The following is a 25535-nucleotide window of genomic DNA, read 5'->3' as shown; positions in this document are numbered from 1 at the left end:
ATCGCAAAATTATGACATATGATGTGTCGCAAGCCATATTTGGAATTTTTGCAAAAGTGGTCCACCGGAACCCGATTCCGGGTGCCCTAGGAACATGTCAATGTGGCCAGGTTAGGCCATATCAATTCCTGGAGGTAATTTTTGAGCTCATGATCGCAAGATTGTGACATATGATGTGTCGCAAGCCATATTTGGAATTTTCGCAAAAGTGTTCCACCGGGACCGGATTCCGGATGCCCTAGGACCATGTCAATGTGGCCAGGTTAGGCCATATCAATTCTGGAGGTCATTTTTGAGCTCCTGATCGCAAAATTATGCATATGATGTGTCGCAAGCCATATTTGGAATTTTTGCAAAAGTGGTCCACCGGGACCGGATTCCGGGTGCCCTAGATCCATGACAATGTGGCCAGGTTAGGCCATATCAATTACAGGAGGTCACCCTCGAGCTCCTGATCGCAAAATTATGACATATGATGTGTCGCAAGCCATATTTGGAATTTTCGCAAAAGTGGTCCACCGGTACCGGATTCCGGGTGCCCTAGAACCATGGCAACGTGGCCAGGTTTGGCCATAAAAATTCCTGGAGGTCATTTTCGAGCTCCTGATCGCAAAATTATGACATATGATGTGTCGCAGGCCATATTTGGAATTTTCGCAAAAGTGGTCCACCGGGACCGGATTCCGGGTGCCCTAGGACCATGACAATGTGGCCAGGTTTGGCCATAACAATTCCTGGAGGTCACTTTCGAGCTCCTGATCGCAAAATTATGACATATGATGTGTCGCAAGTCATATTTGGAATTTCCTTTCCAAATTGGCCATTACGGGATATAGATCCCTTATAGCCGGTTCCGGAAGGGCAAATAATCCCTAGAATGGTTAGAAAAAGTTCCACCACGGGCAGAACATGTCCGATATACATTCCCGAGTTAACCAATCACAGTATTAGGTCATTTTAACAGCATAGACTAAAGTTTCAGTCGGCAATACCCACCAGAAAAAAAAACTACCCCAATACAATCCGGAATAACTCCGGGACCAAGTGGCCAATCCTAATTTTAAGTCACTTGTCATAATCTAGAAACCTATCCGCTTCCTCTGAGAAAAAATTATACAAATCGGCTCAGAAACGCCAGAGATATTCAATTTTTAAATTAATGTTTACCCCTACCATCAGACGTATACTAGAGTGGGGCGTCATGATCATTTTTTCAAATCAATGGTTTTTCGAAGCCATTCTGGGTTATGAACAACTGTGCAGAATTTGGGACCGATTGGTTGCTTCCTCGCTTTCCGCATCGCGTTTGAAGTTTGTATGGAAATTAGTATGGGAGAACGTATATTTTTGCATTTCTACTGCTAGAGGTTTCAGTTCATCGTGAACCAAGTAGCACATTGCGTTAAAGTTTAAACCAAAGGATGCCGAAAAAGTTTGCTGAAGAAGGCACGTTGCTGGAACGTCCACGAAAAAAGTTATAACGCTTCGAAGGTTGAGTGTTCAAACCATATGCAAAAAATCGTTTATTCTGCCAGCACTGCCGAACTACGTAGACAAATTATTTATCTGAGTGTTATTTCAAAATAATTGATCTTATAGGGCTTTAGAGCTAATGGAAGCTATCCGGAATCATTTCACAAAGAAAAAAATCCGACAAGAAGGAAGATGGGTTTTGCTCTTCGATAACCATAGGTCGTCCGGTAGAGCTGGCAGAAACATTGATTTCTTGCATATGGTTTGAACAATCAATTTTCGAAACGTAATAACATTTTTTGTAGACCTTCCAGATATGTACCTTCTTCGGCAAAGTCGTTCGGCATCTTCCTTTCGTTCTTGCTAACGTATTGAGTCAAGTGCTTGATGATAAATTGAAGCCGCTAATAGCAAAAATGTAAAAAAGTACGTTTTCCCATACTAATCTCCATGTAAATTTAAAACGCGATGCGGCATGCGATGTAGCAACCAATCGAGCCCATATTTTCCACAGTTGATTGGGGTCCCACAACGATTCAGAAAAACCTTGATCTCACTTGATCGAACGAAGTTTGCGTTTTTCCATACAACTGCGCTCCACTCTAACGTATACCTTATAAGGGTTAAGACTGGAATCAAGGACCAAGGACCCTTCTTGATTTCTGATAGCATTCTAGATAAGGATCTCAAAAGTAAAACATGAGCGTCACTAGAGGAATTTCTTGATGAACTTCCTAATAAACTTGTGAAGTAACTTCCTGAGGACTAATGGCGTGACGCCACCACCGGTAAGATTTCAATCGGCGCATAGATCTAAGTACGACAGCCAAGGGACAGCCAAGTACGAGTCCCGTCAACGGTACAAGCAAGCGTATGGTGAACTACCTGGGTGATGAAAGGGAGAAAGCTGCAACAAGCAAGTTCTGTGCAAAGGAGAAAATAAACACGACTCTCCGACAACATAAGGCAGGATACCGCCCCGGAAAATCATGTGTGGACCATATTGTCACGCACCGCATCATCCTGGAGCAAGTCAACGAGTCCCTCTATCTAGTATTCATTGACTACGAACATTGTGCATAATGGAGCTTTGTCTGATCCCATCTTCTTCTTCTTCTTCTTCTTCTTCTCCGTCTGATCCCATCTATTTCTGCTAAAGACAACGGAAAAATATTAATTTTAAAATCAATACTACGAAACACCCACTACGCGAAAGTATATGCTCTACTCTTTCATGTCGTGGGTAAGCTAAAATGTCCTATCGGAGGATCTAGAACAATTTTTATTTTATTATATATTTTTAGTGCAGACTCCAAAGAAATCTCGAATGCTAGCCGATTGGACCTTCCAAAAATGAATGGAAAAATAACTCACGGTAGAACATTTCCAAAATACACTTACGTGAAGGAGAAATTCCTATACTTTCGTACAGTTGTTGTTTTAAAGATACCTTTTTTAAAGAAAGATTTTTTTTTAACAAAGCTACTGTACGCTACTGTTTCTCATGGCAATCGACGAGATCGTGGTGGGTGCGATTGACCGTGTTCCATACCGTGTGGGCTGCTCTGGCAGCCTATTACTATGGAGCATTCAAACAACTTCGATTTAGCTGATATTGCTCTACTAGTGTAACGGCGCTTTGATATGCAGAGTAAGCCGAACGACCTTGTCGAACGCTCGTCTACGCAGTGTTGGTGAAAACTCAAATTCTCAAATCTCATTCACGATTCAAATCAAGCGCGAGGCAAACAGACTCACGGCCTAGAGAATCGTCCAAGATTCGACTCGCGATTTGCATCATTGCGTGATTTTTGCGTGTTATTCTTCGTTAAATTCATCGGAATAACTTTTTTTGCCTAAAACAATGGATAACAAATTTATACGTTAACACAAAATACGCTTTGATTGGGTATTGGCACTTTTTAGAGAGAAATCATTTTTCGGCGAATGAGCGAAACGATACGATTCTGCTTGAACAACTCATGCGCGATGCTCTCCATGCAGAATCGCAAGCGAGTCAGCTCGTGCATGAGGCTTTGGTGAGTGAGATTTGAGCATGATTCTACCAACACTGCCTCTACGTCAACAAGACCAAATCGTTGGATGTCAACACTAACAACCCCTCCAACATTACGGTAGTCGGGCAAGCAGTGGAGAAGGTCGAAAATTTTCAATATCTTGGCAGCCAGTTGGCGTCGGACAGTGGGACCAAGATCAATATAGGAGCACGGATCAAGAAGGCTAGGGCTACTTTTACCAGTTTACGAAGTATATGGAGATCCAGTCAGATTAGTCAACGTGTATGTGTGTATCAGTAGAGATCTGGCAGAAACTGCAAGTATTCATCAACCGATGCCTACGTTTTATAATTCTGGCCTGATGGTCTCATAGCTGGAACGCGAATGCTGAGCTCCATCAACGATGCCATCAAGAACCAATATCAACAGAAATTCGAGAGAGTAAATGGAGATAGGTCGACCATACATTACAAAAGGGCGGAGACAAACTTTACAAGCAAGCGCTGAACTGGAATCCGGCAGGACATCGCAGCAGACACGCCACCAAACACAAGATTGTATATCATTGCGAATAAGTGTACAGTGGAGGCCATATGCGTACACTTTGCATGCAGTCGAATGGAGACATGCGCCTATATCGCCTCCACCTTGTATATTTATTTGCTATTATATGCGACTTTTTGTTGGCTGGGACAAACCCACGGTCTCGTGGCGACGTAGCCTCAACAAAGAAGTAAAAGAGGTCGACAGGAATCTAACCTGGGCCTAGGTCAAGGATGGAGATCTTTTACGTTAACCTATGTATATGAATGAGTGAGTAAATCACTAAGACGATCAGTTTAAATTAATCTATATAGAAGTGAGAAGTTCATACCAACGATGGCCCTGTGTTTGTGTTCCGAGGGAAAAGCATTGTGTTCAGAAAGATTGTTAGTCAAACTCCTTAATTATTGTAACTTGTAAGGGCGTATACTCTAAGCAAGTTCGTTTCTTGGTTAATCCAATTATTGATACAAAAACAGTTGGATGAAAATAGCTCTACCTTCAGAAAATTCCCAAATCCAAAATCCTAATTCATCACGACTACAATTCGTCATATCAGGCCAGAGGCCTTTCGTAGCCTAGCGTCAAGATGCGCAACTGCATTGCAAAACCAAGTCCCTGTCCGAGTATGATCGTGCTAACCGCAGAATATATGAATGTAGAAATAGAAAGTTTAACCTCAAGGTTATAACAATTATTGTAGTATAACTTAAAAAAGACAACGCTGTTTGGTGGCTATATGCAATTTGGAAATATAATTCCAATAATAAGTTATTGTTCGGCAAGGAATTAAAGTAAATCAAAGAGAAAGTCGATGTACAGTATTCTATCTCTTTTCTGTTACGCCCCTATCGTATACGACATTCAGTGCGAGATACACTGATTATTTGTACCACCATGGCTATTTTAGTTTTTCAAGTTCATTTCTAGGTACCTACTCGCTTCAATCATATCAGATTTTTCTGTAAATGCACACGAAATAAATATGTTATCTCGATTTTTGTATAAAACTTTCAAAAAGCCTCTTATTCGTAAGATTGTTGAATCTCTAAGCTCACAGACCAAGAATTATTTGACTGAAAAATCTTCTCTTTTGAAAAGCATTGTAATTCAAATTTCCTATATCATGCCACGTCATATTTCCATGTTTCTACTTTTTATCCAGTTTTTGTTACGTGGCAGCACTGACTGATGACTTATTTCAATACCAGTACTGTAATTTCTCATTTTCAATGAGAGATGTCACGCGATGTTTACATATCTGCCCCTTTCAATATCTATAGAAACGCGAATGGCATGCTACAAAAATCTCAATCAATATTTGTTCCGTGACAGGGCATGAAATTGTGCAATATCTGCTTTATTTTTGTGTTTATTACCACTTTCAACTCGATGAATTGAAGCAGTATGATTAAGTTATCGACTAGTCACTATTCTTCGCATATATCTATTAAAATACAGTCGCATCTCCACATCTCGATATTGAAGGGACCATCGAGATAGGGAGAGATCGAGGAATGGAAGGAAAATTGAAATGGGTTCTAGATCCAAAAAAGCTCGTTGCTATGAAAAACGACAACAAAACAAATGTCATTTCCTGTTGTTGATGTGTTTGTTATTGTCCAAAGATGGTCTAGTAGCCTAAAAATTTGAACATATCGACATAGGGAGAGTTAATCCTGAACAAAATGTAATCAGAACATCGAGATAGAGAAATATCGAGATAGGAAGGTTATCGAGATGTAGAATGCCCAAATGTATGTAGATTGAAGGGACTGAGGAAACCATCGACATAAAGAGAGTAGGAATGGGCGATACCGATACGATATATTCAAATAATTCATATTTTCAAATCAAATTTCGCTTCAAATAATCGATATTTTGTATCGATGTTTTAATGTTCGATATTTGACCGTATCGATTTTTTGTAGCTGATTTCGATTTTTTTTAATTCCGAGGCATTAATTAACAAAAGTAAAAATGTAGCACATTAGGCACAATCTTTTTAAAAAAAGTGAAACTTTGATGTGTGAGAAGCCTCCCCATTTTTGCCTTTCTCGTATACTAAGTATACGGTAAAGGCTATATGATCGCTCCAAAAACAAACTTTTTATAGAAGGCCCGGAGACCCATAGTGTTATTTACCGATCGACTCAGCTCGACGAATTGAGGTGATGTCTGTGTGTATGTGTGTGTGTGTGTGTGTGTGTGTGTGTGTGTGTGTGTGTGTGTGTGTGTGTGTGTGTGTGTGTGTGTGTGTGTGTGTGTGTGTGTGTGTGTGTGTGTGTGTGTGTGTGTGTGTGTGTGTGTGTGTGTGTGTGTGTGTGTGTGTGTGTGTGTGTGTATGTGTGTTCGTCTGTGCGCACCCACCCAAAAAAATGTCACTCATTTTTCAGGTACTTATCCTTAACCGATTTACTCGCAACAAGTTGCATTCGACGCAGGACACTCTGCCATTGTTTCCTATTGAAAATTGGTCAGATCGGACTATGGGCTCGGAAGCTATGGCCAAAATATCACTTTTTTATAGAAAAATTGAGTAAAAAAATGTCACTCATTTTTCAGGCACATATCCTTAGTCGATTTACTCGCAACAAATTGCATTCGACGCAAGATACTCTACCATTGCTTCCTATTGAAAATTGGGCAGATCGGACTATGGGCTCAAGAGTAATGGCCAAAATACTATTTTTATAATGCACGAGAAAGGCACCATCACCGCTAGGTGGATTAATCAGGGTTTTTTTTTTTCTGTCGTGCTCTTAATTTTTTGGACGTATCGATATATCGGAATATCGATGCTTCAACGCCGATGTGTTCCGGCATCGATAGTGCAGCAATAAAAACATCGATTCGGTAGTATCGATATTTTCCCGAAAAACGCCCATTCCTGAAAGAGCGATATCGAGATATTGAACATCGAGATGTAGACAGTCGACTGTAACTATGAAATTTTAATTTTAAAATACAGCTGGCTGCCTGTCATGCGAAATTAATCAAAGAGCCCACGATTAGAGATGTCGTAAAATCCCGATTAATCGATTAGTTACTAATCGATTACTCTCGATTCCTGTCGATTATTGAATCGATTGATCGTTGGATAATAATCGATTCCAAATTAATCGATTATTACAACGATGAATCGATTAATCGAAGTAATCAATTAATTTGCGACATCCTTATGATGTCGTAAAATCCTGATTAATCGATTAGTAACAAATCGCTTACTCTCGATCTCTCTCGATTATTGAATCGATTAATCGTTAGGTAATGATCGATTCAAAATTAATCGATTATTACAACGATTAATCGATTAATCGAAGTAATCGATTAATTTACGACATCTCTACCCACGATTCTTTCATTTAGTCGCCTGATATAGATAAAGGTGTTTTTCTCTCTGTCTTATGACGATCACGACCTTTTCCAGTACTGATGAGCAATGATAAAATTAGCATTAGCATCGATTATTCATGCATTAATGCAAAAATCACAAAAATAAGAAACTAAACATTTTTCCTTCCAATTCTATGCTTTTGATTGATACTAATCGTACGGAATAAACATCATCCTCAAAACAACTGTCGTTATTTCGATTTTTTTTTGCAATTGAACCATTAAAAAGTAAATTTGTGGCCACCCCTATCCATATTGGCAGTTGATGCAATTTCCATGCATCGATAGTGTTCTATGTCAAAGAAAAGTAAGTTTCGCCGTCGTGCCGCTTTTCTGGCACCAAACTCCTCCATCATATTGAGAATTATTTTTGTTAGGCGATTGTAATGTGTCTGTGACCAAATCAATCGCTAGTCTGGAATGGTAAATCTCAGGGTCCTCAGGAACAGGGTTGCTACATATATGAGAGGAATTTTGTTTTTAACTTTCAGTGGAATGTCTACACTTCTCTTTCATAAGACAAATTTTTGATCTACAAACGAACAAATTTTTGACCAGCCAGCCATATTGTATGCTGTGCCCAGAGATGCCAGATTTGAAGACATGTCTTCAATTTGAAGACATTTGAATCTTTGTGAAGACATTAATTTCGTGAAGACATTTTGAAGACTTTTCAAAATATTGGAAGACTTATCTACTTATTTGAAGATACTTGAATACAATCAATAAGCCAGCGAGTGGAAAATACAATTTTATTTTTACTTATATATGTAAAATTTACAAAAAAAAAATCACAAAAGTTATGAAAGTCTTTGTCCCGGGCCTAGAATCTCAAACAAAAATACCTTCACACAGCGCACAGTGGTTGATATCCCGGAAAACGTGATTGTCAGCTTTTTCGGTATGAAATCGTGTTTTAAATGGCACAATATGTTTAGCAAGTATGTTGCATACATCAAGGAGTATCATTTTAGAAAATTTCATTCTCTATTGAACACAATAGGACAGCCCCATATAAAGGTGTGGCCAAAACTACCAAAAGGCCAATTTTCGATTTGGGCGAGTAAAATGTGATGAATACACAGCTTATAACCCATATTTCTATAATAAGGACGGTTTTCATTTTTTAGATTTTTTAGGGAGGGGTGGGGGGCGTTCAAACTAGCCCCTCCTAGAAATGATATTTTTACGTTTTTTGATAAAACGGACAGCTTTGCCATGTTTTCGTCTCAAAAGTAACATATTTATATATCGTTACAAAGCTCTTAAACAGGTTTATGCGAAAGGCTTGATAATGTAATAATAGCTCCGTCCAAAATTTAGTTTTTAGTAGTTTTGTAAAAACATATTTTACACAATATTTAACGAACAAAACAGTTTAGTACCCCGCAATACCCCGCAGTAAAACATCAATCACTACACTATTCACTCAAAATAATTTTCACTTGAGAGTTACATGAAAACATATGCGGATATTTTCCATCTAGCTTCGTTTGTAGAAGTTAAATGATTTGTTAGTGATGGTACTCACTGCTCTCAATTCACTAAAAAAAGTAATTAAATTCAAGTGAATTGAAATTTCAACAAACACATTGATTTTAAGTGAATTGGCATTATAGTTTGCGAAATATCCGTGTTAGTGATAAAATTTCCCGTCCACTAGAAGCGGACGAGATCAAAAATAGAATATGAAACATTTATTTCACACTCAAAGACTTTTTTTTGTAAATTGCTCTTATGATATTTCTGCACAATTTTCCATTAGCGATTGATGCAAAACATACACTTCTGTCTGAGTACCCCACTCATGTGTTATTCATACATTCGTGACAAGTAGTATTCACTATAAAAGAACATAGCTATTGTTTTCTACGTTTTCATTTAAATTCCACTACATTTGTTCTTGGTATGCATATGACATGTGAGTAAGTTTTATTGGACACAAGTAAGGTCATCATAAATGTCGATTTTCAAAGCCTACATGATTTTTATAGTGGAAATTAAGTGACAATTATTTTGAGTGTATTTTAGTTTTTCAAGTTCATTTCTACACGCAAAAAAATTTTGCGGTCGAAACTACCATTCCGAGGGTTAATTTAAGAATACGCACCGACGATTTTCAGCAGACAACAAACCCGTTTGATTTTACCATGCGCGCAGTAAAAATCAACTGTGGTCCTGGTGGAATGTTGTCACATGAACTGAATCAGTGGTGAATTTGTCTGAATGCATGGTTAATTTAAATGAAAATTTGTGGTTGTTTTAAAAACATGGCGTAGTCTACAAAATAGTAATTGTTACCATGGAATTTTTTTCTGTGTAGGTACCTACTCGCTTCAATCATATCAGATTTTTCTGTAAATGAAAGCACACGAAATAAATATGTTATCTCGATTTTTGTATAAAACTTTCAAAAAGCCTTTTATTCGTAAGATTGTTGAATCTCTAAGCTCACAGACCAAGAATTATTTGACTGAAAAATCTTCTCTTTTGAAAAGCATTGTAATTCAAATTTCCTTTATCATGCCACGTCATATTTCCATGTTTCTACTTTTTATCCAGTTTTTGTTACGTGGCAGCACTGACTGATGACTTATTTCAATACCAGTACTGTAATTTCTCATTTTCAATGAGAGATGTCACGCGATGTTTACATATCTGCCCCTTTCAATATCTATAGAAACACGAAGGATGAATGGCATGCTACAAAAATCTCAAAAAATATTTGTTCCGTGACAGGGCATGAAATTGTGCAATATCTGCTTTATTTTTGTGTTTAAATATTACCACTTTCAACTCGATAAATTGAAGCAGTATGATTAAGTTATCGACTTGTCACTATTCTTCGCATATATCTATTAAAATACAGTCGCCTCTCCACATCTCGATATTGAAGGGACCATCGAGCTAGGGAAGGAAAATTGAAATGAATACTAGATCCAAAAAAGCTCGTTTCTATGAAAAACGACAACAAAACAAATGTCAATTCCTGTTGTTGATGTGTTTGTTATTGTCCAAAGATGGTCTAGTAGCCTAAAAATTTGAACATATCGACATAGGGAGAGTTAATCCTGAACAAAATGTAATCAGAACATCGAGATAGAGAAATATCGAGATAGGAAGGTTATCGAGATGTAGAATGCCCAAATGTATGTAGATTGAAGGGACTGAGGAAACCATCGACATAAAGAGAGTAGGAATGGGCGATACCGATACGATATATTCAAATAATTCATATTTTCAAATCAAATTTCGCTTCAAATAATCGATATTTTGTATCGATGTTTTAATGTTCGATATTTGACCGTATCGATTTTTTGTAGCAGATTTCGATTTTTTTTAATTCCGAGGCATTAATTAACAAAAGTAAAAATGTAGCACATTAGGCACAAACTTTTTAAAAAAAGTGAAACTTTGATGTGTGAGAAGCCTCCCCATTTTTGCCTTTCTCGTATACTAAGTATACGGTAAAGGCTATATGATCGCTCCAAAAACAAACTTTTTATAGAAGGCCCGGAGACCCATAGTGTTATTTACCGATCGACTCAGCTCGACGAATTGAGGTGATGTCTGTGTGTATGTGTGTGTGTGTGTGTGTGTGTGTGTGTGTGTGTGTGTGTGTGTGTGTGTGTGTGTGTGTGTGTGTGTGTGTGTGTGTGTGTGTGTGTGTGTGTGTGTGTGTGTGTTCGTTTGTGCACTCCACCCAAAAAAATGTCTCTCATTTTTCAGGTACTTATCCTTAACCGATTTACTCGCAACAAGTTGCATTCGACGCATGACACTCTGCCATTATTTCCTATTGAGAATTGGTCAGATCGGACTATGGGCTCGGAAGCTATGGCCAAAATATCACTTTTTTATAGAAAAATTGAGTAAAAAATGTCACTCATTTTTCAGGCACATATCCTTAGTCGATTTACTCGCAACAAATTGCATTCGACGCAAGATACTCTACCATTGCTTCCTATTGAAAATTGGGCAGATCGGACTATGGGCTCAAGAGTAATGGCCAAAATACTATTTTTATAATGCACGAGAAAGGCACCATTACCGCTAGGTGGATTAATCAGGGTTTTTTTTTATTTTTTTTGTCGTGCTTTTAATTTTTTGGACGTATCGATATATCGGAATATCGATGTTTCAACGCCGATATTTTCCGGCATCGATATTGCAACAATAAAAACATCGATTCGGTAGTATCGATATTTTCCCGAAAAACGCCCATTCCTGAAAGAGCGATATCGAGATATTGAACATCGAGATGTAGAGAGTCGACTGTAACTATGAAATTTAAATTTTAAAATACAGCTGGCTGCCTGTCATGCGAAATTATTCAAAGAACCCACGATTAGAGATGTCGTAAAATCCCGATTAATCGATTAGTTACTAATCGATTACTCACGATTCCTGTCGATTACTGAATCGATTGATCGTTGGATAATAATCGATTCCAAATTAATCGATTATTACAACGATGAATCGATTAATCGAAGTAATCAATTAATTTGCGACATCCTTATGATGTCGTAAAATCCTGACTAATCGATTAGTAACAAATCGATTACTCTCGATCTCTCTCGATTATTGAATCGATTAATCGTAAGGTAATGATCGATTCAAAATTAATCGATTATTACAACGATTAATCGATTAATCGAAGTAATCGATTAATTTACGACATCTCTACCCACGATTCTTTCATTTAGTCGCCTGATATAGATAAAGGTGTTTTTCTCTCTGTCTTTGGTCATTCAATAATTACGTAAGCACTGAGGGGGGGAGCGGGGGTTGTGAAAAATCTTATTATGTCTTACATGGGAGGGGGAGGGGCTCATACTACATCTTACGTAAGATTCTTAGATATTTTATATTTTGGGCGGATTCATAAAAATTATAAATGCGCATATAAGATATTTTCAAATATTATTCTTGAAATTCCCCTTTCAATTTTGTTCCTCACAAACACATACATGTTTGTCGATGGAACGCAACTATGTTTACATATTCCTCAAAATGACAGACCACTGCTTCTGGAATTGTTTCGATTAAGAATAGGTTTCAACGTCGTCAAATTTAAGTGGTAAGTTCTATTTTTATTTTGTATTGTATAATCTTTTCTAATATTTCCATATTTAATTTTGCAGCATGCGACAAAATGTCTAAGCAAGGTGATTTGCACATGAAGCTGCAGCGCGCATGCAAAGATGCGTATTCAGAATTATCCGCAGCTGCCGTTCAGGAGAAAGCCAACAAAGTTTGGAGAGAACTCAAAGCTGCGAATAAATTATTCGATGATTTGCAAAATGCGGTTAATGTTAAAATTAACAAATATGAGGCAGAAAAGTTAAGAAAACGCAGTAAATATAGTATGTTCTTCAGTGCTGTAAGTATATTTATTTGTAGCTAAATCTCTTACTTGCTTATAACATTGATCATTTATCCATGGTCAGACTGTGTCGAATTCATCATCTACGCCATATCATGCAGAACAAAAGCCTTCTACGACCTGTGGCCAGGAATCGATGACAGCTTCTCCTTCTGAAAGCCAGATCCCGGATCTCGGAATAAACCCGCAAAAAAGGCCGACCCCGTCTCAAGACCAAACTTCGTCAGAAGTATCGGCTCTTCTAGCCAAACAAAATGCTCTGATAGCTGCTCGCGATGCCGGTTTGGATGATGATTCTGTGGCGAAGATTAGGAAACTGAAGGAACAAATCAAGAAAAAGCAGCAGGCTCTTAAAAGGAAACGTAAAAATGCCGAATATCAGAAAACGTTTCGGGATAAAAGACGAGATGCGCTCAAAAAGTGTATTTCTAATGATCCTAATACTATCCGATCTGTACACATCCAGAACGATCCTGGTCGTCCTCGCGTTGAAAAGGATGGTATGATTCTAGAGGCTATCGTGGACTTGGTGCTTTTGAAAAGTGCTGCTGACGCTAAACGACGTACGGAAATGATACGTACGTATCGCACTCTGGATGACCTACATGGAGCAATTGTGGACCTCGGGTTTTCAATATCTAGAAGTGGGTTGTATCTAAGACTTCTTCCGAAAACTCTTCAACCACCGAAGGAAAAAGGCACATAAGGACTGTACCGGTAAGAAAAAATACTGATATAATATGCAAATATGCTTTTAATTGTGCGTAATAATTGTTTTAGGTGAAACTGTGTAAATCGCAAATGGATGGGCACAAAAGCATCCTGATGGATTTTTGCACCTCCACAATTCGAAACGTGGAATCTCTGTCTTCTATTCTCGGACCAAACCAAGTTATTTTTTTGAGCCAAGACGATAAGGCGAAAGTTCCAATAGGATTAACTGCCGCCAATAAACAAGCATATTTGATGATGCACTTAGAGTATTGGGTCAGGTTGCCCGACCACGACTGGGTTATAGCGCCGAAGCACAAACTCACTCCATCAGTTTATAGCGCTATGGTGATAAAAGAGCATGGTCTTGGAGCTCCAGATGCAATCACATATTCTGGACCTACGTATGTAGCGATCAGAAGTCAGAAGCATAGTGTATCTAATGCAAATACACATGCTGAAGATTTCAACACTATTCTTCAATTGGACGCTTTCAAAGGACACGTTAAGAACAAAGCCGGTTTAGTAAAACCTGTTGTGGTTATCTCCGTAGACGGTGGTCCTGATGAGAACCCAAGGAATGTGTTGTATTGAATGCGAATGATGCAATGAAATGCATTATACACCACTCACTTATTCAATAGCTCAACATAAATGAAAGCTTCTATTTTGTTTTTTTTTTATTTATATTGTAGGTATCCAAAAGTTATCCTGTTCGCTGTTAAACATTTCATCGATAATGATCTAGATGCCATATTTGTAATGACGAATGCTCCTGGTCGAAGCGCGTACAATAGAGTGGAACGTAAAATGGCGCCTTTGAGCGCCCAGCTGGCTGGATTGATTCTACCAAGCGACACATTCGGAACTCACTTGAACGGGAGAGGTGTCACCGAAGATAAAAACCTTGAACTGAAAAATTTCAGAGCTGCCGGAGAAGTACTTGCAAAAGTATGGAGCTCTCTGATTATCGATGACTTTGAGGTCATCGCCGAGTTCAAGGAGCCTAAAGAAGATTCCAAACTACCGTCACAACCTGATTCTCATTGGTATAGTGTCCATGTTCGCGAATCGCAATACGCATTGCAAATAGTGAAATGTAACAATCGAGCTTGCTGTAAACCGTTGCGCAGCAATATCTTAAATATCCTACCCGACAGATTCTTACCATCACCGTGCCCATTAATACAAACTTCTGATGGGTTATTAATTCCAGATGTGAAAAACGTTAAGCCTACGGATCAATTCCTACCGTTGTTCCAAAATTTAGCGCTGAAGATTGGTCGACCCACGCCTTCGAAAACTAATGTTGTGCCATATGATATGTTTTGTCCCTCAGTCCTAGCAGACCTACCGGCGCGGATTTGTGATGTATGTGGATTGTATTTCGCTTCAAAGAAAAGTGTAGATCATCATTCGAAGGCAGTTCATGGAAATGCGCGCCAGAGACGGAATGAAGGTAGTCGGTCGATATGTGCAAAAGGCCGGCGAGGAAAAGAAATACTATGCTTGGTTCAAGACAACCAAACCGGAGGCGAAGATGTTGAGTGGATGGATGAAACCGATGTTGATGTCGATGTACCTGGTGAAGTATTTGAAAGTTCATGCAATGCTGAAATTCAGCCGGCTAATGAGTGGGCTAAAAATGAGTTCACCGCTGATGATTAGTAACCAACCTGGAAGCGAATGAAGTTTGTTTTACTTGCTGATTTTAAGCTGTTTCTGTAGAAATTACAGATCGTTATGTTTTTAAAATGTGAATATAAAACGTGAATAAAATGTATTTTTTGTTAATTTTTCATCTACAATCGTTGATTTCCTAAAAAAATCGTCATTTCAGTTCGTGCACTCTAGAAAAAAAAAATCATTGAAATAGTAAGATCTTACTAGGGAGGGAGGGGGGTTGGTAGTAAATCTTATCATGTCTTACAATGGGGGGAGGGGGGTTTGAAAATTGCAAAAATATGCTTACGTAATTATTGAATGACCCCTTATGACGATCACGACCTTTTCCAGTACTGATGAGCAATGATAAAATTAGCATTAGCATCGATTATTCATGCATTAATGCAAAAATCACAAAAATAAGAAACTAAACATTTTTCCTTCCAATTCTATGCTTTTGATTGATACTAATCGTACGAAATAAACATCATCCTCAAAACACCTGTCGTTATTTCGATTTTTTTTTTGCAATTGAACCATTAAAAAGTAAATTTGTGGCCACCCCTATCCATATTGGCAGTTGATGCAATTTCCATGCATCGATAGTGTTCTATGTCAAAGAAAAGTAAGTTTCGCCGTCGTGCCGCTTTTCTGGCACCAAACTCCTCCATCATATTGAGAATTATTTTTGTTGAGCGATTGTAATGTGTCTGTGACCAAATCAATCGCTAGTCTGGAATGGTAAATCTCAGGGTCCTCAGGAACAGGGTTGCTACATATATGAGAGGAATTTTTTTTTAACTTTCAGTGGAATGTCTACACTTCTCTTTCATAAGACAAATTTTTGATCTACAAACGAACAAATTTTTGACCAGCCAGCCATATTGTATGCTGTGCCCATATGGACTAGTTGCCAGAATGAAGGCACTTCGGAGGATTCAAAATAAAATTTTGAAAATGATTCTGAAGTTGCCTTCCTGCCTGGTATATTCAAAGAATTTCTGATATTGAAACACTGCAACAAATGTCCAATAAAATAATTTCCTACTTTAGACAAAAATCTTCTAATATTAAAAGGATCAACTCTTCGGTAATGTTTAGTAAACATTGTTGAAATTTTAGTAAAATTTAGAAAACATTGTACTACATGGCTCAATTCAACCAGAGGAAAAATCTTAACTACCAAAAGTATTAATAATAACTAAAAGTGCATCATAGTTAATAAGGATTATGATGTTAATCAAATACAGAACACCTAGTTTAAAAGATGAATGCATGTAATTGATTGTGGGCTGTCCTTAAACCAAGTAGACTCTTGAGGGGGAGGGAGGGGTTTCGAAAAAGTCTACGTTAGTCTACGAAGGGGGACGGGGGGTATACAAAAAGTCTACGTAGACTTTTTTTGGAAACAATTTATAAAGAAGCTATGTGCAAGGTTCACTATTGTTTGATTTTTTTAAAGGTTTTCACCAGATTTTAGACTTTATCGAAATAATCTAATGAATTTCACTGATGTAATATGAAAATTTTCCGAAGTACTCTATAAAAATTTTCGAAAAAAATTCAAGATTTCCACTTGGATTTTATTGCAGATTCTACTAGAATATCTTTTGATTTTCATCGGGAACTTCTATAGAAACTACAAGTGATTCTTTGGAATCTTCACGAAAATTATGTCGCACTTCAACGGAGAATTCCCCGAAATTACCGCGAGAAATCCTTCATTGGAGATTTTTTGGGAAGTTTTTCTTAATTTCGGAAATTCTTCGGAATTTTCGCGAGGAATTCTTTGAATAGCTAAACGAAATTCTTCGAAATGTCCATGGGAAATTCTTACGTCAAAATGTCCAACGGCAATTTCTTCGGAAGTGCTAATGTGAATTTTTTAGAATAATCAATGGAAAATCTTCGGAAACCAGAGGCGTCGCGTCCGCATGTGCAACCTGTGCACTGCACAGGTAGCAATTTTGTCCCTAACATTCAAACTCTCGATAGATTTCTTGTCATTCTTTTGATACAAATTCAATGTATCAATCATTTGATACAAAACCAGTTGGATGAAAATAGCTCTACCTTCAGAAAATTCCCAAATCCAAAATCCTAATTCATCACGACTACAATTCGTCATATCAGGCCAGAGGCCTTTCGTAGCCTAGCGTCAAGATGCGCAACTGCATTGCAAAACCAAGTCCCTGTCCGAGTATGATCGTGCTAACCGCAAAATATATGAATGTAGAAATAGAAAGTTTAACCTCAAGGTTATAATAATTATTGTAGTATAACTTTAAAAAGACAACGCTGTTTGGTGGCTATATGCAATTTGGAAATATAATTCCAATAATTTCTATAATATATATGGAAATGGAAATATAATTCCAATAAGTTATTGTTCGGCAAGGAATTAAAGTAAATCAAAGAGAAAGTCGATGTACAGTATTTTATCTCTTTTCTGATACGCCCCTGCGATATTCAGTGCGAGATACACTGATTATTTGTACCACCATTCGCGAAGTCGAAGCAAATTCTGCTCTTCCCTCCTATTGGAAATCCCATTGCTATCTGTCAGAGTTTGAGTGAAACATGGCCGCCATCTCCTCCTCTCTGTTGCTCTACTGTAAAAACCCATAAAGAACTGTCATTGTTTGTGTGAAGAATTTTGCTTCGACTTCGCGAATGGCTATTTTAGTTTTTCAAGTTCATTTCTACACGCAAAAAAATGTTGCGGTCGAAACTACCATTCCGAGGGTTAATTTAAGAATACGCACCGACGATTTTCAGCAGACAACAAACCCGTTTGATTTTACCATGCGCGCAGTAAAAATCAACTGTGGTCCTGGTGGAATGTTGTCACATGAACTGAATCAGTGGTGAATTTGTCTGAATGCATGGTTAATTTAAATGAAAATTTGTGGTTGTTTTAAAAACATGGCGTAGTCTACAAAATAGTAATTGTTACCATGGAATTTTTTTCTGTGTAGGTACCTACTCGCTTCAATCATATCAGATTTTTCTGTAAATGAAAGCACACGAAATAAATATGTTATCTCGATTTTTGTATAAAACTTTCAAAAAGCCTCTTATTCGTAAGATTGTTGAATCTCTAAGCTCACAGACCAAGAATTATTTGACTGAAAAATCTTCTCTTTTGAAAAGCATTGTAATTCAAATTTCCTTTATCATGCCACGTCATATTTCCATGTTTCTACTTTTTATCCAGTTTTTGTTACGTGGCAGCACTGACTGATGACTTATTTCAATACCAGTACTGTAATTTCTCATTTTCAATGAGAGATGTCACGCGATGTTTACATATCTGCCCCTTTCAATATCTATAGAAACGCGAATGGCATGCTACAAAAATCTCAATCAATATTTGTTCCGTGACAGGGCATGAAATTGTGCAATATCTGTTTTATTTTTGTGTTTATTACCACTTTCAACTCGATGAATTGAAGCAGTATGATTCAGTAAGTTATCGACTAGTCACTATTCTTCGCATATATCTATTAAAATACAGTCGTCTCTCCACATCTCGATATTGAAGGGACCATCGAGATAGGGAGAGATCGAGGAATGGAAGGAAAATTGAAATGGGTTCTAGATCCAAAAAAGCTCGTTGCTATGAAAAACGACAACAAAACAAATGTCATTTCCTGTTGTTGATGTGTTTGTTATTGTCCAAAGATGGTCTAGTAGCCTAAAAATTTGAACATATCGACATAGGGAGAGTTAATCCTGAACAAAATGTAATCAGAACATCGAGATAGAGAGATATCGAGATAGGAAGGTTATCGAGATGTAGAATGCCCAAATGTATGTAGAGATGTCGTAAAATTCCGATTAATCGATTAGTAACTAATCGATTACTCTCGATTCTCGTCGATTACTGAATCGATTAATCGTTGGATAGTAATCGATACAAAATTAATCGATTATCACAACGATGAATCGATTAATCGAGAAAATCAATCCAATTGCGACATCCTTATGATGTCGTAAAATCCTGATTATTCGATTAGTAACTAATCGATTACTCTCGATTCCTCTCGATTATTGAATCGATTAATCGTTTGGTAATAATCGATACAAAATTAATCGATTATCACAACGATGAATCGATTAATCGAAGTAATCGATTAATTTGCGACATCTCTAAATGTATGTAGATTGAAGGGACTGAGGAAACCATCGACATAAAGAGAGATATCGAGATATTGAACATCGAAATGTAGAGAGTCGACTGTAACTAGGAAATTTTAATTTTAAAATACAGCTGACTGCCTGTCATGCGAAATTGATCAAAGAACCCACGATTCTTTCATTTAGTCGCCTGATATAGATAAAGGTGTTTTTCTCTCTGTCTTATGACGATCACGACCTTTTCCAGTACTCATTGAGCTATGATAAAATTAGCATTAGCATCGATTATTCATGCATTAATGCAAAAATCACAAAAATAAGAAACTAAACATTTTTCCTTCCAATTCTATGCTTTTGATTGATACTAATCGTACGGAATAAACATCATCCTCAAAATAACTGTCGTTATTTCGATATTTTTTTTGCAATTAAACCATTAAAAAGTATATTTGTGGCCACCCCTATCCATATTGGCAGTTGATGCAATTTCCATGCATCGATAGTGTTCTATGTCAAAGAAAAGTAAGTTTCGCCGTCGTGCCGCTTTTCTGGCACCAAACTCCTCCATCATCTTCAAAATTATTTTTGTTTGGCGATTGCAATGTGTCTGTGACCAAATCAATCGCTAGTCTGAAATGGTAAACCTCAGGGTCCTCAGGAACAGGGTTGCTACATATATTAGAGGATTTTTTTTTGAGCTTTCAGTGGAATGTCTACACTACACTTCTCTTTCATAAGACAAGTTTGTTCTACAAACGAACAAATTTTTAGACCAGCCAGCCATATTGTATGCTGTGCCCATATGGACTAGTTGCCAGAATGAAGACACTTCGGAGGATTCAAAATAAAATTTTGTAAATGATTCTGAAGTTGCCTTCCTGGTATATTCAAAGAATTTCTGATATTGAAACACTGCAACAAATGTCCAATAAAATAATTTCCTACTTTAGACAAAAATCTTCTAATATTAAAGCGATCAACTCTTTGGTAATGTTTAGTAAACATTGTTAGTATTTTAGTAAAATTTAGAAAACATTATAATTCCTACATGGCTCAATTCAACCAGAGGAAAAATCTTAACTACCAAAAGTATTAATAATAACTAAAAGTGCATCATAGTTAATAAGGATTATGATAAGAAAATTATTTTGAGCTTTTTAGTGGAATGTTTTCACCTGTCATAAGACGAGTTTATACAATCCCATTGAATTCCACCACTTAATTGTATCTTGACAGATACGTATTTCGACCTCAACAGTAAGGCCGTCTTCAGTGTCTCGTACTTGACTCGACTCGAGTCGAGTGTTGAGGTCGAAATACGTATCTGTCAAGATACAATTAAGTGGTGGAATTCAATGGGATTGTATAAACTCGTCTTATGACAGGTGAAGGATTATGATGTTAATCAAATACAGAACACCTAGTTTAAAAGATGAATGCATGTAATTGATTGGGGGCTGTCCTTAAACCAAGTAGACTCTTGAGGGGGAGGGAGGGGTTTCGAAAAAGTCTACGTTAGTCTACGAAGGGGGACGGGGGGGTATACAAAAAGTCTACGTAGACTTTTTTTTGAAACAATTTATAAAGAAGCTATGTGCAAGGTTCACTATTGTTTGATTTTTTTTAAAGGTTTTTACCAGATTTTAGACTATATCGAAATAATCTAATGAATTTCACTGATGTAATAGTCTGAACTATGGCTTAAAACCATATGAATTTCCCCAGAAAATTCTTCTGTGTTGAGCAGGAAAATTCTCCGAAGTACTCTATAAAAATTTTCGAAAAAATTCGAGATTTCCACTTGGATTTTATTGCAGATTCTACTAGAATATCTTTTGATTTTCATCGGGAACTTCTATAGAAACTACAAGTGATTCTTTGGAATCTTCACGAAAAATTATGTCGCACTTCAACGGAGAATTCCCCGAAATTACCGCGAGAAATCCTTCATTGGAGATTTTTTGGGAAGTTTTTCTTAATTTCGGAAATTCTTCGGAATTTTCGCGAGGAATTCTTTGAGTAGATAAACGAAATTCTTCGATGGGAAATTCTTACGTCGAAATGTCCAACGGCAATTTCTTCGGAAGTGCTAATGTGAATTCTTTAGAATAATCAATGGAAAATCTTCGGAATTTGTAAAAAAAAACAAGAGGCGTCGCGTCCGCATGTGCAACCTGTGCACTGCACAGGTAGCAATTTTGTCCCTAACATTCAAACTCTCGATAGATTTCTTGTCATTCTTTTGATACAAATTCAATGTATCAATCATTTGATACAAAACCAGTTGGATGAAAATAGCTCTACCTTCAGAAAATTCCCAAATCCAAAATCCTAATTCATCGCGACTACAATTCGTCATATCAGGCCAGAGGCCTTTCGTAGCCTAGCGTCAAGATGCGCAACTGCATTGCAAAACCAAGTCCCAGTCCGAGTATGATCGTGCTAACCGCAAAATATATGAATGTAGAAATAGAAAGTTTAACCTCAAGGTTATAATTCTCGGGTACTTATTCAAAAGGACGTATGTGATTTTGTAAACAAAGACTCAAACGTCGATTTGTCCAATCTGATGGCACTCCCACGCAAACCAACACCACCAACAGGTAGCCGAAAGCTTCCCCTACCTGTCTGTTGTGACGGTTTGCGTGTGAGTGCCATCAGATTGGACAAATCGACGTTTGAACCTTTCTTTACAAAATCACATACGTCCTTTTGAATAAGTACCCGAGAATTGTAGTATAACTTAAAAAAGACAACGCTGTTTGGTGGCTATATGCAATTTGGAAATATAATTCCAATAATAAGTTATGGTTCGGCAAGGAATTAAAGTAAATCAAAGAGAAAGTCGATGTACAGTATTCTATCTCTTTTCTGATACGCCCCTACGATATTCAGTGCGAGATACACTGATTATTTGTACCACCATGGCTATTTTAGTTTTTCAAGTTCATTTCTAGGTACCTACTCGCTTCAATCATATCAGATTTTTCTGTAAATGAAACTCAATCCAGCCACCTGCATATGACTCACTTGCCAGCAATTTTCCCGTGCTCACAGCGGGAAACCTACAACATTGACCAATCAAGTTCAATCAAGCTCGAATCAATCATCCGTGTGGCATTGCAATCCAACATAACTATGTGTGTACTCCGTAGGCTGCATAAATATCCCGTTGCACGTTGCTTGCCCAGCGTTATCCAACTGGCAGCGTTCAGCTCGAAAAAAAATAACAATCAATCGCCCAGAGTCAGCAATGGAATATGGCAAAATTAGCGAAATGCCTCAACTACGAATGGTGGAGATTAAATCTCCACCTGTACAGAACCTGTACCGGTGTACTCGCGTATACTCGTACCCAAAGTTAGTGACCTTAGCCACTTTGAACCGACACGCTGCGTTCAAGTTCCACTGACACCATTCGAAAGCGAGCGGTGCTGGTGGGCCCAAAATAAACTGCACATTCGAGATTACCAAATTTTTCAAAACCCAACCAATCCACCTGCATTCGCCTTAAAAGCCGCCAGCTGTTCACTCGATGATGCCCGCGAAAAAAAATGCCGGCAAGCTTTGATTGGCTCTTGGCTTGGGTGCCCTACTAAGGTCCGAATCGGACAATTCGTGCTGTTAGCGCTGCAATGCAGTGTGTGAGTGTGGTTGGTCTAAGTCGGAGCAGTCATTGCTGCGGGGTGCCCTCGATGCCTTTTGCGAGTGAATGGAGGTAAATTTGGGCACTTTTCGATCAACCAAAGTCAATGTCTGGCTTGTGACAGGACAGTGATTTTTTTCTGACTTCATTCCGCGGGAGCTGTAAATTATCGACACCATAAAGACAGACCGAAGCCAACTGTAGCGAGAGCGGATCGGACTAACTGGACCGACCGACCGACCAATCAACTGCGGTGATTTGCGGGCTTTTGCAGAAATGTGGGTCAATCGGTTGTGTTTGATTGATGTTTTACTATATGGTTTATTTGTTTACGATCCTCGGTGGTGATAAAACTGTTTTAACGAGTTGCATTGAGGTTTTTAATTCGGAAGGATATGATTTTATGTTGTGGCGCTGTAATTTTAAACAGTAGTTAAAATGTTACTTTGTGGGTTATTGCGTTCTGATGTAGCTGGTTTTAAACAAAAGTTTTGTTTTTTGAAATATAAGGAAGTAATTTTCACTAATAAAGCCATTATTGCAGTGCATGTCAAAGAGGAATTAAATATCACGTTGAACCTTACAGGTAAAATCGAAATAGATGATGAGGTTGGATCTGCAGGTACATATAAGAACAATTTATGTGAATTCGAAGTTTTCACCAATCAATTACATGCATTCATCTTTTAAACTAGGTGTTCTGTATTTGATTAACATCATCATCCTTATTAACTATGATGCACTTTTAGTTATTATTAATACTTTTGGTAGTTAAGATTTTTCCTCTGGTTGAATTGAGGCATGTAGGAATTACAATGTTTTCTAAATTTTACTAAAATATTAACAATGTTTACTAAACATTACCAAAGAGTTGATCGTTTTAATATTAGAAGATTTTTGTCTAAAGTAGGATATTATTTTATTGGACATTTGTTGCAGTGTTTCAATATCAGATATTCTTTGAATATACCAGGAAGGCAACTTCAGAATCATTTTCAAAATTTTATTTTGAATCCTCCGAAGTGTCTTCATTCTGGCAACTAGTCCATATGGGCACAGCATACAATATGGCTGGCTGGTCTAGAAATTTGTTCGTTTGTAGATCGAAAATTTGTCTTATGAAAGAGAAGTGTAGACTTTCCACTGAAAGCTAAAAAAAAATTCCTCTCATATATGCAGCAACCCTGTTCCTGAGGACCCTGAGATTTACCATTCCAGACTAGCGATTGATTTGGTCACAGACACATTGCAATCGCCTAACAAAAATAATTTTGAAGATGATGGAGGAGTTCGGTGCCAGAAAAGCGGCACGACGGCGAAACTTACTTTTCTTTGACATAGAACACTATCGATGCATGGAAATTGCTATCCAATATGGATAGGGGTGGCCACAAATATACTTTTTAATGGTTCAATTGCAAAAAAAATATCGAAATAACGACAGTTATTTTGAGGATGATGTTTATTCCGTACGATTAGTATCAATCAAAAGCATAGAATTGGAAGGAAAAATGTTTAGTTTCTTATTTTTGTGATTTTTGCATTAATGCATGAATAATCGATGCTAATGCTAATTTTATCATTGCTCATCAGTACTGGAAAAGGTCGTGATCGTTATAAGACAGAGAGCAAATCGCCTTTATCTATATCAGGCGACCAAATGAAAGAATCGTGTGTAGAGATGTCGTAAAATCCCGATTAATCGATTAGTTACTAATCGATTACTCTTGATTCTTGTCGATTATTGAATCGATTAATCATTGTATAGTAATCGATTCAAAATTAATCGATAACTAGTCGATAACTTAATCATACTGCTTCAATTCATCGAGTTGAAAGTGGTAATAAACACAAAAACATTGGCGTAACTACAGGGGGGCTAGGGGGGGGCTATAGCCCCACCTAGGATCTGGCTAGCCCCCCCTAGAAAATTTGTTACTTTGTATAAGTATTGCGCGCAGTCCACTGATTATATACGGGGGTAAATGCAGAGAAAGGATTGTCTTCATTATCCAATCCCTCTCTTCGAAACACTACAGCAATCTATTCGCTCATGTATTTGATCTTCTAGCAATCGTTATAAGGCTTTCTCACGACAAAATCTGGACCCCTCAAAACACGTTATAACTTATGAAATGCCAAAGGAAATACTTCATCAACAATTAAATTAAAAAAATATATTATTTATTAGTATTACAAGTACTTAATGGATAATGGACAATTCCTTGAGATTGTCAAGTTTTTCCAGGGTTTTGTGAGTAATTGTTATCTAAATCGAGTGTATGATCTTAACCTTCCTAACTAATACCAATCCTTTAAGCTGCAGCGCATTTTAATTATCACTGTAGGCTTCTTGAGAAAAGGTCGGTAAAACTCTTAGATTTGAAGTAGAGGTAACTAAAAGTTGAATAAGAAAGAACTTTGTATTCTTTCGGATGAATTTTAGAAACTCCGCATACTATTTAATTCTCTAAACTCCTTTTGTCGCTGCACTGCCGTTCTACGCATGCTTGTACCAAATTCAAAAAACGACAAATGAGACAATTGCATTTGAAAT

General features: G+C 37.5%; 3 protein-coding genes across 6 annotated transcripts in view; 2 read left to right on the top strand and 1 right to left on the bottom strand.

Annotated features, from left to right (window-relative positions):
- Positions 1–25535, bottom strand: part of LOC134222430 (putative leucine-rich repeat-containing protein DDB_G0290503) — a 635851-nt gene that overhangs the window by 174959 nt on the left and 435357 nt on the right. The window lies entirely within an intron of this gene.
- Positions 12492–13522, top strand: LOC134228182 (uncharacterized). The gene is made up of 3 exons (XM_062709985.1): positions 12492–12510; positions 12575–12813; positions 12881–13522. Exons 2-3 carry the CDS (start codon positions 12586–12588, stop codon positions 13520–13522), a joined length of 870 nt encoding a protein of 289 aa, XP_062565969.1. The 5' UTR covers positions 12492–12510; positions 12575–12585.
- Positions 13830–15407, top strand: LOC134224782 (uncharacterized). Its single transcript, XM_062704346.1, has 2 exons — positions 13830–13931; positions 14223–15407. The coding sequence occupies exons 1-2, from the start codon at positions 13873–13875 to the stop codon at positions 15193–15195; spliced, it is 1032 nt and encodes a 343-aa protein (XP_062560330.1). The 5' UTR covers positions 13830–13872; the 3' UTR covers positions 15196–15407.

The sequence above is a fragment of the Armigeres subalbatus genome, chromosome 3 (genome assembly GCF_024139115.2).
Source record: "Armigeres subalbatus isolate Guangzhou_Male chromosome 3, GZ_Asu_2, whole genome shotgun sequence".
In the NCBI taxonomy this organism is placed as follows: Eukaryota; Metazoa; Arthropoda; class Insecta; order Diptera; family Culicidae; genus Armigeres; species Armigeres subalbatus.
The sequence above is the reverse complement of the archived record's forward strand: the minus strand, read 5'-3'. Positions and strand labels throughout refer to the sequence as shown.

Excerpts from the sequence above, each read along its gene's own strand:
- LOC134228182 (XM_062709985.1), top strand. The coding sequence starts at position 12,586 with ATGTCTAAGCAAGGTGATTTGCACATGAAGCTGCAGCGCGCATGCAAA. Across the intron at positions 12,814-12,880 it reads ATAGTATGTTCTTCAGTGCT|ACTGTGTCGAATTCATCATC; the intron begins GTAAGTATATTT and ends ATCCATGGTCAG.
- LOC134224782 (XM_062704346.1), top strand. The coding sequence starts at position 13,873 with ATGGTGATAAAAGAGCATGGTCTTGGAGCTCCAGATGCAATCACATAT. Across the intron at positions 13,932-14,222 it reads ATCACATATTCTGGACCTAC|GTATCCAAAAGTTATCCTGT; the intron begins GTATGTAGCGAT and ends TTTATATTGTAG.